The sequence below is a fragment of the Notamacropus eugenii genome, chromosome 5 (assembly GCF_028372415.1).
Source record: "Notamacropus eugenii isolate mMacEug1 chromosome 5, mMacEug1.pri_v2, whole genome shotgun sequence".
NCBI lineage: Eukaryota > Metazoa > Chordata > Mammalia > Diprotodontia > Macropodidae > Notamacropus > Notamacropus eugenii.
In genome coordinates this window covers 103,996,069-104,012,701 of record NC_092876.1, presented here as the reverse complement: position 1 = coordinate 104,012,701, position 16,633 = coordinate 103,996,069, and the positions used below count along the sequence as shown (strand labels likewise).

The 16,633-nt window shown below is 40.2% G+C and overlaps 2 protein-coding genes across 2 annotated transcripts in view; one reads left to right on the top strand and one right to left on the bottom strand.

The window, feature by feature from the left end:
* CCDC70 (coiled-coil domain containing 70) overlaps positions 1-16,633 on the top strand; it is a 99,057-nt gene that overhangs the window by 35,126 nt on the left and 47,298 nt on the right. The window lies entirely within an intron of this gene.
* TMEM272 (transmembrane protein 272) overlaps positions 1-16,633 on the bottom strand; it is a 39,370-nt gene that overhangs the window by 10,710 nt on the left and 12,027 nt on the right. Inside the window, exons 2-4 of the mRNA XM_072610476.1 lie at positions 16,069-16,150; positions 9,431-9,490; positions 6,327-6,409 (exon numbers count right to left, since the gene is read on the bottom strand). Coding sequence (XP_072466577.1) covers positions 6,327-6,409; positions 9,431-9,490; positions 16,069-16,126 — 201 coding nt within the window. The 5' untranslated portion in view covers positions 16,127-16,150. The remainder of the gene's footprint in view (positions 1-6,326; positions 6,410-9,430; positions 9,491-16,068; positions 16,151-16,633) is intronic.

The following is a 16,633-nucleotide window of genomic DNA, read 5'->3' as shown; positions in this document are numbered from 1 at the left end:
GTTGATGTGCTGATAATAACAAAGTCCAAGCAATATTTTATTCAGTGACTCTGGACTAAGCAAATTCGTCCTTCTTCCATTTTCCCATCAACAAAATGGCATGATGAGATTAATAACTCACTTCCCAGAGATGCTGAGAAAACAAATGCATTTTTTGATAGTGCTTAATATTAAATGCTATTATAGATAATAGAATTCTATATTTGGTGCATTTTAAAAATTTACTCCCTATTGGAGCTAATGATTATTGACTTCTTGTGAATTACCTTGTGGTGATGAATACCAAAATTTAATTTGTTATTGCATGGTTTTAGCTAGGCAAGAAAACATCACTATTGTTTATTAGGGTCCCAGGCTGTTCATTAAAGGAAATGACTCTAGTTTCCCTGGTTTCTTTCCTAGAGGAAAAGTTTTCTGTTATTAAAAAGAACAGACTGCCCAGAGTCAGATGGCTCAGCAAGTAAGTCTTCCACAGTTAATGACTTCCTCTCCTTGGTGCTCATTATCCTCCTTATGGAAGCCTATTCAGGAGTTCTGGCCATAGGACTCTGTTTTAGGTAAGGCTAAATAAGAGCCTTAGGGGTACCTGGGGACCACCAGAATCCAAGATGGAACTGGAGAGTCAAAGATATTTACTAATAAATTTTGTCTTATAGGGGTAGTAAAGCAACAGGGTCTTTGTAATGTAATATTAAGATGGTGGCCTCTATGTCCCTTCTTCCCCCAACCCCCATGGATGGGAGTGGCCTCCTTTGATTGACTGCCTGAGTCTTTCCAAGAACTGAGAATGTGAGAAGGGATGTTATTACTCATCAGGGAAGGTGTCAGTCAACTAACAAGCATTTATTAAAGGCCTACTATGTTCTAGGCACTGGGGATGCCAAGCAAAAAAGATACAATCCCTACTCTCAAAGAGTTTACATTCTATCTAAGGAGACAATGTGGCTGGATGGATAGAGACAAATAGATATATGGATAGACTGTTCATTCTAGATAGACAGGTAGATAAGAGACAAATAGGTGTAGATATATGGATAGATTGTTGTTCATTCTCCATGAGGAACATGACATTAGAAAGGTGATGTCATGACTTGCAAATGAATTAGATTTAAGTGGGAGAGGGCTGTGCAAAGTCATTAGCCTCACTTCCTCCTCTGAAGCCATCTGGATCCAGTGGCAAGATATAGATCAGGACAACTGGAGATGGTCCTTATGGATAGATAGATATAGATGGATAGATAGATAGGCATATAGATATAGCTATAGACAAAGAAACACACATATATGTGTCATATATATAGACACAGCTACAGAGACATAGAGTAAATACAAACAAGGTAAACATAAGACAGGATGCAGGAAGGGCACCAGCAATTTGGGGGGAGCAGGAAAAGCTTTGTGCAAAAGGTAGTGCCTGAGCTGCGTGTGGATGGAAGTGAAGGATTCCATGGAGGTAAGGGCGAGGGGGTAAGGGTCAGGGGGTAGTGCATTCCTGGCATGGGGGGCCATCAATGCAAAGCCATTGAGACAGGAAAGTACTATGGATGAGGAACAGAGATCAGGCCAGTTTGACTGAACTGTGGGGTGCTGGACAGGGAGTGATCTACAAATGAGGCTGGAAGGATATATTGGGACAAGATTGAGGGGCTTAGGAACAGAGGGGAAGGGAAAAAGCATTTGTATAGAGCTTATTATGGGCCAGGCCCTGTGCTAAGTGCTTTACAAATATGATCTCATTTGATCCTTGCAACAACCTTGAGAGGTATGTGCTATTTTTATCCCCATTTTAGAGCTGAGAAAACTGAGATAAATAGAGGTAAGTGATTTGCCCAGGGTCACACAGCTCATAAGGGTCTGAATCTGGATTTGAACTCAGGTCTTCCTGACTCCAGGCCCAGGGATTTCTATCCACTGGGGCATCTAACTGCCTTTAAAAACTAAGCAAAGGAGTTTATATTTGGTCCTAGAAGCAATAAGGCACCACTAGAATTTATTGAGTAGGGAGGTGACATGGTCACATATGCACTTAAGGAAAATCACTTTGGCACCAGTGTGGAGAGTGAATTGCAGAAGGGAGAGACTTGAGGTAGTGAGACCAACTACACCTTTGCTGTTTATGATTCTGACTCATTTCAGTTGTGTTTGACTCTTCATGACCCCATCTGGAGTTTTCTTGGCGGAGATAATGTAGTGGTTTGGCATTTCCTTCCCCAGCTCATTTTACAGATGAGGAAATCAAGGAAAACAGGGTTAAAGGACTTGCCCAGGATCACACAGCTAATAAGCATCTGAGGCCAAATTTGAACTCAGGAAGATGAATCTTCCTGATTCCAGGTTCAGCCCTCTGTGCACTATGGTACCACTTAGCTGCCCAGCAGCAGCAGCAACGCAACCACCACCACCACCACCACCAATAACAAGACTTGAGATTGTAGACCAACTAGAAGGACATTTCAATAGTCTAGATGAGAGGTGATGGGAGCCTGAACTAAGATGGTATCTATATGAGTAGAGAAAAGAGGTCAGAGGAAAGGTTACAGGGCTGGAAACAGTGAAAGTTGACAACTCAACTAGACATTTGCGTGGAGGTAGAATGAGGAGGCAAGAATAGTTTAGGAGGAAATAAGGTGGTCTAGGACCTGGAGTCAGCAAACACCTAAGTTCAAATCCTGCCTCAGTCACTTACTTGCTGTGTGACCCTAGGCAAGTCACCTAACTTTTCCTATGCCTTATTTTCCACATCTATAAAATGTGGGGGTTGAATCTGGACCTCTAAATAACCTTTCACCTCTAAATCTATCCACCTGTGATCTTACAATAACACTAAGGGTACAAAATTGGAAGACTGGAAGATAGTGCTGCCTTAGACAGAAATCTAGAAGCTTGGCAGTAGAGTGGGTTTGGAAAGAAAGATAATGAATTATGTTAGGCTTGACACATGTCCTTGGTATATCCAATTTGAAATATACAACAGACAATGGTGTGGAACTGAAGCCCATGAGAGAAACTAAGGCTGGATATATAGATCTATGAGTAATCTACATAGATGACAGTTAAACTCATGAGAATTAATGAAGTTACTGAGGGAGCATGCTACCCACCCTGACAGAGAGGTGATACAGAGTCATATTGAAACAGAGACAGAAAGACAGAGAGAGACACTGATACAGAGACAGGGAGACTAAAGGCAGAAAGACGGAGGCAGAGAGTGACACACAGAGACAGAAGAACAGAGAAACAGAGAGGGACATCAGCACAGAGACAGAAGTAGAGACACACAGAGAGACAATGAGAGAGATAGAGACAGACAGAGGGAGATAGAGTCACAGAAATAGAGACAGAGAGAGAGTGACAGGTTGCAATCTGCTAGAGAAGATGGGAGGGGACAGGTTCAAGCATGTGGGAGGGTTGCTGGTGGCAAGGAGAGGGGCTGCCTCTTTGTCACAGACTTAGGAAAAGGAGAGAAAAAGGGAATTCTGAGATGAAGAGACAAGGGATGAGAAGGTTCATGTCAATGGCCTCCATTTTCTCAATAAAGAAAGGAAGATTTTTCAGCTGAGAAAGGAGGTAGAGGTACATAGGAGTCTTGAGGAAGGAAGAGAAAGTTTGGAACAGCTTTCATGAAGAATGAGATAGGGAATCAGTTAAGGAGGTATAAAGTGCCTGCCTGGAAGTAGTGAGAGCCTGACTGAAGGTGCATAATATGAATTTAGAATGTACACATTCAGAATAATTGTGAAGCTTCCTCTAGATCTGTTCAGTAGCACATACACATGAGTAACAACAGAGGAAGCAGATGGCAGGAATAACCCAGGTCCGAAGGCCATTTAGATGAGGAGAGTGAGGATCAGAGTTGTCAAGTGGCTTGTTCATGGTCACTGAGCTGGGACACAAAGGACTGGGTCCCAAGTACAAGAAACTGCTGGGGCAAAGAGGACTGGATGAGATGCTATCACAGGTAGCCTGTGGGTAGCCCAGGAACATTAGGAGAGCCTTACCACTGGGAGTGAGGATAGTGATATAAAGGGAATAAAATACATAAGGACAGATAACTGTAAGGAAATGAATGACCTCTGAAGTTGATGGGTACTTAGAATGAATACTCTTGGTCTAGAGTAACAATTCTCATTTCTTTTACTCAGAACCCCTTTATACTCTTAAACATTATTGAGGACCTCAAAAAACTTTTGTTTATGTGGGTTATATCTGTCAATATTTACATATTAGATATTAAAACAGCGCTGTTTCATAATAATAGTTTTAATGTCCAATATAGTTATAGGAACCCATTGAAAAGGTCTTAGGAACTGTTAATTCCCCTGATCACACTTGGAAAACCGCTGGCCTAGAGGCTTTTAAAAAAAATTTGAGATACCATCATTGCTGGGCTTCTTTATATGAAATCATTACCTATTGTCTCACTTTGGGGAATATCCCCTGGGACATTAGCGGTAAGTAGAGTGAGGAGAGATAATCAGAAATTGGGAATTCTTTTTCTGCAATGAAAGGAGGTGAATTCCAGAAAGAGCCCATCCTTGGGGAATAAACAGATTTAAGATTTGGGCAGAACTGATTCAAGACAAAATAAAAAAGGAACTCAGAGAGATTCAGTAAGTCACTTTGTCCTTGTCTGTAAAATGAAGCAACTGGACCAAATCAGTGATTCTTAATCTGGGGTCCATGGACCTTGAAAAAAAATTCTTATAACTGTATTTCAATATAATTAATTTCCTGACTTTTTAATATATTCTGTATTTCAACATGATTGTTTTCCTAACTTTTAAAACATTCTGATAACTATATTTCAATTGTTTACCTTTCCTAATATTCTGATGACTATTTGCAATGTAATTGGTTTCCTAACTTTTAAAAAATTCTAATAACTGAATTTCAATATAATTGGATTCCTGTGTAATTGTATTTCAACATAATTGAATTCCTTTGTAATCTTATGTATTTTACTGTATGCATTTAAAGAAATTGTTCTTCAGAAAGGTCCATGGGCATAGACAGAGTCAGAGAAGTAGAGACAAGAGAGAGGACCAGAGAGAGGTTAATAAGTGGTAATCTGCTAGAGAAGGTGGGAGGGGATGTGTTCAAGCAGGCGTGTGGGAGGGTAGCCCTTGGCAAGTAGAAGGGCTGCCTCTTTGTTATGGACTTGGGAAAAGAAGAGAAAAAAGAATTCTGAGATAAAAAGAGGGAGATGAATGAGTTCATGTCAAATGGCCTCCATTTTCTCAGTAAAGAAGGCATTTTCAATGGAGAAAAAGTGAGGAGGGGGTACCCTCAGTGTACCAGATGGTCAAAGAGGTCCATGACACAGAAAAGGGTAAAACCCTTGAACTAGATAATCTCTAAGTTCCCCTTTAACTCTAAATTTGTATTCCTCTATTTCAGTACAATGATCAAAGACCTCCTTCCATATACATTTATACCTGAAGCAATGTCTAAAATTTCTTGCAATTTTCTGTTTTTTCCATTTGTCATTTTAAACTTCTTTCTGTTTCTCTGTAAGAACTAACAGTAAAACCTCATCCTTCCAAAAACCAAAAACCCCAAACAGAAGGCTTCTGTGTTGATTTCAGAGGAAGCAGGGAAAAGGCAAAACTGGAAGAGAAGAGGGGTAGGGTAGTAAGCGTGATGACCAGCAGGGGGTACCAGAGAGCCAAATCCTGGAATGGAAGTCAACGGGAGTACTTCCAAAAGTACCCTTTGGTAGTCAAAGACTGAATCCTCCAATACTTGGCAGTTTTCCTCAGGTGCATAAAATGATCAGTCAAGCAGAATTTAGGATTTAGCTGATAGCTACAGCCTGGAAGATCTATGCTGGTCCATGAAATAGAGTGGACCCAGCCAGAGCAAATTGTAAAATCTCTCATCCACAGAAGTGAAGATTATTTTCCCTTAAAAAGAGGGGGGAAAAGCATCAGTTCTAGATTTATGTGAATGATATGTGCCTCTGTGGGCTACCATCCATCCTCCCAAGGCCTAATCAGCTCTTGGTCTCGGTTAGCCATCAGACCAAGGGGGTGACAGCATCTGCTGTGTGGGGGAATCAGTTTAGTCAAGCCCCGATAGCAGATTCCCAACTCCTGCCTGGAGAATCAATCTCTCCACTACATCCTGGCATTCATACCACAGTGGGGAGGGTTCATTATCTCGTTACTGCAACTGTTGTTTTAACGGCATTTCTCTACTAATCGAAGGCTTTCCAGTAAAAAGCTATTCACACTCTTCTGAGTAGCAGACACTTAAAAGAGATTTTAGGGGATCTCCTCAGCTTAGGCTTTTTCAAGAAAAAGTTAACATGCAAAAATATACATTACCTTCAGGCTGCCGATGATCCCACCCACTAGCAAATATAAGGGAATGAGCGGTTCAATAGGGCAATCCTCCAAAAACTTCATTCCTAGACATGGGAAAAGATACAGAAAATGTGCAAGGATAGAAAGTAGTATCATAAAGCAGAAAGCCTTGTTATACGGTGAATTAGCGATGGATTACATTAGTCCAGCGCTAGGCAAGGGTCACGCTCTTCACCCTATAGACCATCTACTTTACACCTTGAATGTATAAAGCAAATGGGATAGAAATGGGATGGGGAGAAAGATGCTACTGGTATTGCCTCTCCCACACAAAAAAAATGCCTTGCATATTTTGCATATGGTGTATCTATGTGTTCTCTCACCTCTTTCATTTTTGTCTGAATGTCTAGCACCTAGCATAATGACTAACTCATAGAAGGCTCAGTTAATGTTTCATAGTAGGTGCTTAAGAAATGCTCCTTGTGAGCAGAACCAGAAGACCTTTGTGCACAGCAACAACTACAGGGTGTGAGGAATTTTTCTGGCAGACTTATTACTTCATTCCAATGCAAGGACTTAAAAAATTCCCAGTGGACTCGAGGCAAAACGCCTTCCACGTGGAATTGGATGCAATTATGTTTTGTTTTGTGGTTTCTCTCATTCATTTTAATTCTTCTATGGAACATGACTAAGGGTAAAATCTATTTAATAGAATTGTTTGTGTAGAACCTATATAAGATTGTATGCCATCTCAGGGAGAGAGGGTGGAGGGAGTGGGAAGGGAGAGAGAGGAGGGGGAGGGAGGGGGAAAAATCTAAGATATATGGAAGTGATTGTACAACACTGAAAACAAATAAAATAATTTAATAAAAAAAAGAAATGCTCCTTGCTTGATTGGATGTGGAATTTTTTGCTTCTTCAACTAGTCGTTCTGCAACAAGCCACAGGTGCCAAGCAGTGTGGCAGCCAGAGTGTGAACCTTCCACAGACTGAGGGGAAAATTCACTTGGACAGAACAACTTAATCAATCCTGCAGAGTGTTTTACCTGACTGTTAGTTACAAAGGATAAAGAACAAAAGATTTGCTTTAAGCAAATCTAACATATGGAGATCATCATTAGAATTATTCACTTTATGAAAGGATCCACTCTAGGATTTTTTTAAATAGCCCAAGTAAACCTAAAGATATGGTTGTAGCACAGTATCACAAAGATATCTAGGTGTGATGTGTACAAAGATTCATAGCTCAAGTCTAAAGGCAGAGGCTCCCAGAGGGGAATCAAACATATGTAGTCTTCAAGGTTTCTGATTGCTTTAATTTCTGGAAATCTGTGATGGATTCCCCCAGAAGAAGCTATTAAGGAAAATGATGCTGAACTTCACTTTAACTTTTTTTTTTTTAACAAAAGATTAAATTCAAGTACCTTAAAGGTCCATGAAATTGACACAAACAGTTATTTATGTCAATTTCACTGTATGTATGAATTTCCTTTTTCAAACTCAAAACCCAGCTGTGAGATTACCACTGCATCATCTCTGATACCTGTTCATTTCTAATGAAGAAAGGCAGGCACTATTCACTGGAGATTCAGATCAGTCCTGAAGAATTTAAAAGGTTCTAATAAATGTACATAAATCTGTGAGCCTCATTTCCTTGGCAAAATTGGGAGTAATGATTTGGTCCATGTAATTTTTTTGCATAGCTGAGGAGTTGTCCTTTTCAGGAACCAAAGTTATCACCATCATCATCATCATAATCATTGTTATTTCATTTTGGATAAAAATCTTTCTAAAATGCATCATGTGTGTCTGTTCTAATGGCTCAGGATCAAGATTGATGAAGATGATCCAGCATTATGATTAGAACGATCCATTATCATGCTGTGCTATAAAAAAGCAACAATCTCAGTGGCTGGTGAGGCAAGGTCTATTTGCCCCTAAACTAAATGACCTTGGATTTATGGAGGCTGTGTTGTTCTAGGCTTAGCATCTGCTTCTTCATTTTCTTTTCTCTCCTCCCCTATCTCCCATCACCTATCCTTCTTTATGTCTGTCAGAATGCCTGCCTCTAGTAGTCTCCACATAGATTTATATTGATCTTTTGTTTTTATGCTGCCTAGATTTCACCCTGTAACCTCCATCCTTCCCCCCCCCCACTCACCCTTTATAAATTCTTTTAAAAAGAAAAGAAAACAAAAGAAAGAGAAAAAAAAACTCAGGAAAGCCAATCACCAATCTCTGAAAAATATCTAACATGGCAAGGAATGTTAACACCTTCGGACCCACCACCTCTGCAAAGGAACACAGGGAGACCCTATACACTTTTACATGCTCTTTCCAATCTGCTGGAAGCTAGAAAATGAGGTGACCAAGCATGTTGTTAAACTTGCATGTAAATTAAGAGTACACAGCTTCTGAGAGAAAGTCTCGGGGTTTTTCCTGTAAAGGAAGCTTCGGTGCATGTGTGCAGGAGCTTTTGTGGCATCTATTTGTTTACTTTTTCCATTTGTTTTTACATTGGAGGGTGTTGTTCCTTGTTGGTTTCAGCTGTGTTCTAGATCAGGCATTTCCAACATTTCTCAGTTCTTGTACCCCTCATCTTTGAGTAAGTCTTCTTGTTCTCTCTAGTCAATAAATTCTAGAGTTTATATATTATATACACATATATAATATACACATACATATATGCAAATAAGATAGATTAGTTAAGGCATTATTAGTGGAATCAAAGATTTTTGAGCATTTTTTGTAAGAATGGAAAATGGAAATCTATTCTTAAAATTATTCCTTGACTTCGATAAGGTTGGGAACTCCTGTCCTGTCCTCTAGACAGTTGAGTTTGTTAAGTAAATAATTTCTGGATCAGCTTATCCACTCATTCAAAAACATTTATTGAGTGAGTACTTTTCTTATGTGTTGGAGCATCAGTAAACTAACTTTCTTTGTCCTATGCAGATCAAGTTGCCACATGGAAATATAGGGCTTGGAAAGAACCCTTGGAGGCCAACTCCTCTTACCCCTTAGCATCCTAGTTTTAAAGTTTGGAGGATGAAAAGATGCCTCAGGCTGCTAGACAAACATGCTGCCTTTAGGGATTGGCCCAGAAATTCAGTTAGCAAGCTTACCTGTGAAAGCCATGGACAAGGGCAACGCCAGAAAAGCTAGGAGGGCAAAAATGAAGCAGGCTGTTGGAAGAGAAAGCATGAGAGGTTACTGAGTTAGCATTGTAATCACTCCATTCTGTTTAAAATTGCTAAGTTCTTAATGTGTTACATGAAACTTTGCTTTCTTTCCCTTCATGATAATGACAGCTAGAATGGCACTGTGAATAAACTTTGGACTTAAAGTCAAAAATATCTCAGTCCAAAGCCTGCCTCAGAGACATACCAACTGTATGACTCTGAGCAAGTCATTTTACCTCTGTTTGCCTCAGCTTCATCCATAAAATGGGGATAATTACAAACTCACACACACACACAAATAGTTATTCTCCAATAGACAAGTGTTCAAAGGAGATGAACAGTTATCAAAAAGAGAATCGCAGAAGATTCACCGCCATGTGAAAGAATGCCCCAAATCACTAGTAACGGTGATAACAACACCAATCCTGACAGGCTGAGTCGATAGAGTGCTGGGCCTGGAGTTCAGGAAGACTCACTGTACTATACACTTCACAATTATTATCTCATTTGAGATAAAGCTCATCTTCACAGCACCCCTAGGCAGTAAGTCCTATTTTTATCCCCATTTTACAGTTGGGGAAACTGAGGCAAAAAGAGGGTAACTTGCCTCATGGCTAGTAAGTGTCTGAGGCTGGATTTGAACTCAGTTCTATCTGACTCGAGTCACTGCACCACCTACCTGCCAAATGTACTATATAAATTGTACAAGCCACACAGATAAGTATGTGGGCCCCAGCAAAATTAAGTGAAGTCCCCAGGGTTGCACAAATAATAAATGTGAGGACTTGGCTTCAAACCCAGGTCCTCTGGTAGGAGCGTAAAGGTTGAATTCAAGGGGAGAAAGACTGGGAAGGAGATGAGTTAGAAGGCTTGCCAAAGCCCAGATGAAGAACAATGGGGCATCAGCAGGAAGAGAAGAAAGGGGATAGATTTGAGAGACATTGGAGAGGAAGCACAGCTTGAGAACCAATCGGACATGGGACATAGATTGTGGTTTGTCCTTCATTCTCAAAGAGGACCGTGACATAGAATATACAACTCTTTTCTTAGTCAGTGGTCCCCAGTCACTGATGATTTGAGATATCAAATTCCTAAAGAACCTTGGAGATCACCTATTTCCAGATAAAGGATCTGAAGTCCAAAGTGGTTAGTAATTTGTCCAAGGTCACTCTGTGGTTTTAAGACTAAGGTAACAGGGAGAGTAACTTTGCCATTATCAGAAATGGGAAGTCAAGAGGAGAAAATTGATTTTTGAGTGGAGGAGATGGGGAATTTTCTGAAAAAAGAGTTTAATTCTGACCATTTCGAGTTTGGGAAGCCAACAAGCCATATATTATACTCACAGATTCCAGGGTCTTGGGATTTTCTTGCCTATCTCTCTTACCCACTCTTTTGACCATTCAAAGATACAGTTCCTTAGCTGCTCAGTACATTCAGGTGCTTCATTCTCCTACCTTACAGGTTTATTTTTAGTCTTATTGATTGCTATGCGGCATTCAGGTGAAATATGGCTTCTGTCACCCTATGTCATTCATAGGTCCCTTAGCCCACCTCAGACTTAAGGAAAGGTTTCTCAGGACTTCACTGACAACTTCAAAATGCATCTTTCCCTTACCTGAACATGTGGTTATGGTCATGTGCATTTATCAAATTTAATTGAGACATCCCAGGAGACTGGAGGGAGGGAGCACACTATCACACAGATGCCTTTATCAATATTTCACTGCTTTCCAGATATTAAAGAAACCCTCTGGGGGTTTGGAAAGCACATAGAATGCAACTGTTCATGCTTGGCAGAAGGAGAATGAGAGAGAAATGGGCAAGTAGAAGACTCAGGGGGGCTCTGAACTGCTATCTCAAGAACCATAGCACTGTTTCAATCTGGGCCGACAGTGACTGAGAGATTCTGTGGTCTGAGTACTACTTTAGGCCTTAGCTTCAGATCTGTGGCTGACTTCCCTACAAGCTTTTCTTCTCATTGAATTTCCCACATAAAGGATAGGTTTATGGTTTAAGGGTTTAAAGGGATTTTTGACACCTGTTCAACATTACAAAAATCTCTTAGTGCCAGGCAGAGGAGTCCCACTTCTGGAGAAATAAGGGATAGAGAGTGGTAGGATATGCAGCAACTTCAAATCCCTTTCTTAACAGCCCTTGGTGCGTGAAAGGCACTGATCTGGGTGCTATCTCTCCTCTCAAAAAGCTTGTGCTCTTAAGGGAGAGGGGAAACCTGTATAATATACACATGTGTACATACGCAAAAATACAAAGGGTTTTAGTCAGTCAACCAGCATTTAAAAATCACCTGCTATGGGCCAAGCACTATGTTAAGTGCTAGAAATATAAAGAAAGGCAAATACCAGTCCCGGCTCTCAAGGACCTCATAATCTAGTGCAGGTGGGGGAGGGGGGTACAGGAGAGGGCAGAGAGGCAGGGAGGGAGAGACAATATGCAAATAAGTATTTACAAACAGGATATATACAGGATAAACTAAAGAGTGGTCATCTCAGAAGGAAAGCACTAAGATTAAAGAGGACAGAGAAAGATGTCATGCAGAAGGTGAGACTTCAGCTGAAACTAGAAGGAAGTCAGAAGACAGAGGAGGAGAGGAGTTCATTCCAAGCATAGGGAACAGCCAGTAAAAATGCTCAGGAATCAAGAGATGGAGTATCTTTTTGGAAGATTGAAACCAGTGTTACTGAATTGCAGAGAATTTGGGAAGGAGGAAGATATAAGACTAGAAAGGTAGGAAGGGGCAAAGTTATGAAGGGCCTTTGAAAGACAAGCAGGATTTTATATTTGATCCTGAATGGAATAGTGAGCCATTTGGAGTTTATTGAATAGGGGAGTGACATGGTCAGATCTGCTTTTTACATCTTTTCTTTTTGGGAGGCAATCAGAGTTAAGTGACTTGCCCAGGGTCACCCAGCTGGTAAATGTCTGAGGCTGGCTTTGAACTCAGGTCCTCCTGACTCCAGGGTTGGTGGTGTATCCACTGTATCACCTAGCTTCCCTTAGACCAACTTTCTAAGAAAATCAATTTGTCAAATGAATGAAGGATGCTTTGGAGGAGGGAAAGACTTGAGGTAAGCAGACCCACCAGCAGGCTATTGGGATAGTCCAGGTGTGAGGTGATAAGAGCCTGCACCAGCATCAGAGGAGACAAGGGGTATAGACAAGAGACATTATGATGTGACTTGGCCACTGATTTGCTGTAGAAGGTGGTGAGAGAGCGAGAAGTCCAGGATGACACCTAGTTTTGATACTGCGTGACAGGAGGAAGGTAGTGCTGTCCTCCTATGGAGATGTGGGAGAGTCAAGCCATCAATAAGCAGGTCTTAAGTCCTCACTAAATGCCAGGTACTGCACCAGGTGCCAGGGTCACAAAGATGAAAGTGAGGCAGTTCCTGCCCTCAGGAAACTTCTATTCTCCTGGGGATAGAGGAAGGTAGATAACATGTTTGAAGGTCAAAGATCATAAGATTTAAAGTTGGAAATGTTCTCAGAGATCCTCTAGTCAAACTCTTTCATTTTACAGATGGAGAAACCAAGGCTCAGAAAGGTAGTGATTTACAGTTTCCGAAGAGCTTCCCTCTTGTTTCATATGATCTTCACAAGAACTCTGGGAGGTGACTACTATTGTTTAGTCGTTTCAGTCATGTCTGACTCTTCATGACCCCATTTGGGTTTTTCTTGGAAAAAATATTAGAATGGTTTGCCACTTCCTGCTCTAGTTCATTTTAAAGATGAAGAAACTGAGGCAGACAGGGTGAAGTGACTTGCCCAGGGTCACATAGCTAGTAAGTGTCCCAGAGCAGAACTGAATTCAGGTCTTCCTGACTCTAGGCCTGGCACTCTATCCACTGCACCATCTAGCTGCCCCATGAGTGCTATTATTATACCCATTTTATAGAAGAGGAAACTGAGGCTGAAAGAGGTTAAATGACTTGCCCAAGGTTTGTGTCTAAGACAGGTGTTGAACTGAATCCAAGTCCACCATTTTAACTATTACATTGCATAGGTGCCTCTACCTGACTGACCCAAGGTCCCACTGACTTACTATGTAGCAGTTGGATGTCAAACCCTGTCTTTCTGACTCCTGATCCAATGTTCCTTTCCATTACACTATTCCCTTGGATGTTTATGTGGACTATCTGTGCCTGACCTATGGTAGAGCCTTCTGAGTGCCTATAGGTCTGATCAGTCACAGTCTGACATGCTGTACCTTGACTCTGACATAGTGATGCCATTTTGGTCCTCTTCGAAATCCACAACTCCAGATACCACCATCCCCAACCACTCATAGCTCTCTATAGCCCCATCTTTTGAAATACCTACTGGATGGGCATTGTGAAAATGTGTCTAAACTATTCAGAGCTGGTAATTAGCTCTGGCAACATAACCTGGTAGATGAGAAGATGAAGGCCATTCAAAGGATGAAAGTCAGAAAAGGGAGGATGAAGGCTGGAAGAGATTCCAGAGAAGACGGTAAGAGTAGGGCTTCAGTAGGATTAGCTAGAAATTTTATTTTGATTTACAGGGCAAATTGAGAATTATTGGGAAGCTTTGAACAACAATGACATGGAAAAACCAAACTAGGTAGATATTAATTACTGTCCATCATCTGTCATTAATATGGCACTAGGACCATCTTCCCCCTTCCACTGACACATAAAGGAAGATGTTCCATCTTTAAGCCAGGCAAATGGAGTATATCAATAGAATTAAATAATAAGTGGAGTATGTCAATGGAAATAATCAACAACCAGTGGAATATATCAATGGAAAACAATCACAGTTCTTGACTTTGTTTTCTTATATATGGGAAAACTTTACTCTGATATTCTTAGCCCTTTATATTTCATAAGCAATTCATAATTTCAGTTAGATACTGTCAATACAAGTTTACTGAAAAGTTGTTGTCTTAATTTGACATTGGAAGTGGTCTGTACATCAAAGCCGTTTTTTTTTAAAAACAGGAGAAATAGAGGTGGTTTCATGCAAAATTCATTGAAATGAAAATAATGCTTAGATCCTTATTAAAAGAAAAATGATCTTGAAAAATAAAAATAGAAGAATAATCGCAATTACTTTGAAATCCAAGAGTGGTGAATAATCATATTCTTTTGAATTTTTAAAAGTTAAAATTCTCTGATCTATTTCAGAAGCTTTTCTCCTCTCTACTTAGAGCAAATGACCCTGGACAAGTCACCGAAACTCTGAGCCGTAGTGTTTTCAGCTCTTTGAGTCTCAATGCCTTTATCTGTAAAACAGAGATAATAATAGCGCCTATATACAGGATTATTATAAGAGCAAATAAAGTGAAGCATGTAAAGAGCTATAGAAATAGGATTTATTGTTATTCTTATTATTCAGCTGGGTGACTCTTCTTAAATCTCTCTCTATTTTATTTTGCCTTCTTTTCCACTAGGTTTGGGGTTTGGGGGCAGTTACAAAGTTCTTTTGATCTCTAGGCAAGTATTAATGTGGCAACTGCTGGCTTGAAGTTTATATTCCCTGTTCTTCTCTCTCCATCGAAGTTCCTGCCACCCTGGTGCAGGTCCTTATCACCTCATGCCTGTACTACTGCAAGAGTCTGTTAGTGGGTCTGCCTGCCTCAAGTCTCTCCTCTATCCAATCCATTCTCCATTTAGCTATCAAAGTGACTTTCCTAAAGAGCAAGTCTGATCACACACACACACACACACACACACACACACACACACACACACGCACACACACACACACATTTAATAAACTCTAGTGGCTCCCTGTTACTTCCAGGATCAAATACAAAATGCTTTGTTTCAAAACTGAGGTTAAGTGACTGACCCAGGGTCACACAACCAGTAAGTGTTAGAGGTCAGATCTGAACCCAGGTCTTCTTCACTCCCAGGTTAACTCTCTAACACTACATAAACTAATAAATCAATTTAGACATGGAAGGAACCTTAGAGACATCTGGTATAATGTGATCATTTTACAGATAAGTTAACTGAGGCTCAGAAAATCTAAGTAATGTACTGAGTATACTTTTGATACAGTCTAGTATCCCTCTCACTAACTTCCTGGGTGACACAGAATCCCCCCAGTAGCAGAATAGGTTACTCTTCCATCTGTCCTAGCAGAGTGAGGGCCCTCCACATGATGACTCCAGAGTCTAGGATCATACCAGTCACTCTAGGACAGGGAATTGTACTTAGGGTCCCTAAATTTGGGTTTAAAGTTTAGTTAGATAACTGTTTCAATCTAACCAGTTTCTTTTAAAATGCTCTGTATTTTATTTTATAGTTAAAAAAACATTTTAAAACATTATTCTGAAAATGGGCCCATTTTGCACCATTTTGAATAGTGGTCCTTTGTTCTTTCGTATGGGTACACTATCTACAACATACAGACAGGTATTAAAATTTGTTACAATAAAAGAAATCAAATCTTAAAAAAAAAGATTGCCAAAGGGAGCTATCTATGCTCTAAACAAGGCAAAGAACCCCTGACTTAGGATTCAGACCCTCAGTGTCAACTCTAAACCCACTCTTCTTTCCTAGAAAAGAAGCATAGTCCCTAGGGTACCAACTTACCATTACTTGCAATTGTAGATATGCATCGATGACAGGCCTTCTCCAAACCACCAGGCATTGTTAAGTGTTCTCTAAAGTAGACCTAAGGATTAAAAAAAATCCATCAAAATAACCAGGAAAATATTTTATGTGAATTAACTACCTGATATATATATATATATATATATATACATACACATACACACACATATATCTGAGAGCAGCAGTGTAGACTAATGGTGAGTCTATAATCCAAATCTTAGGAGTCCATCTTCACTCTGTCAGTTGTCACGTACTATATAACTTATGGTTGTTGAGTTGTTTCAGTCATGTCCAACTCTTTGTGACCCCATTTGGGGTTTTCTTGGCAAATAGGGTCATAGAGAGTCAGACATGATTGAAATGACTGAAAAACAAGGCAAAGATAGTGATTTTCCATTTCTTTCTCCAGCTCATTTTACAGATGAGGAAACTGAGGCAAACAGAATTAAATGACTTGCTTAGGATCACATAGCTATTAAATTTCTGAGGCCAGATTTGAACTCAGGAAGATGAGTCTTCCTGACTCCAGGCTGGGTGCTCTATC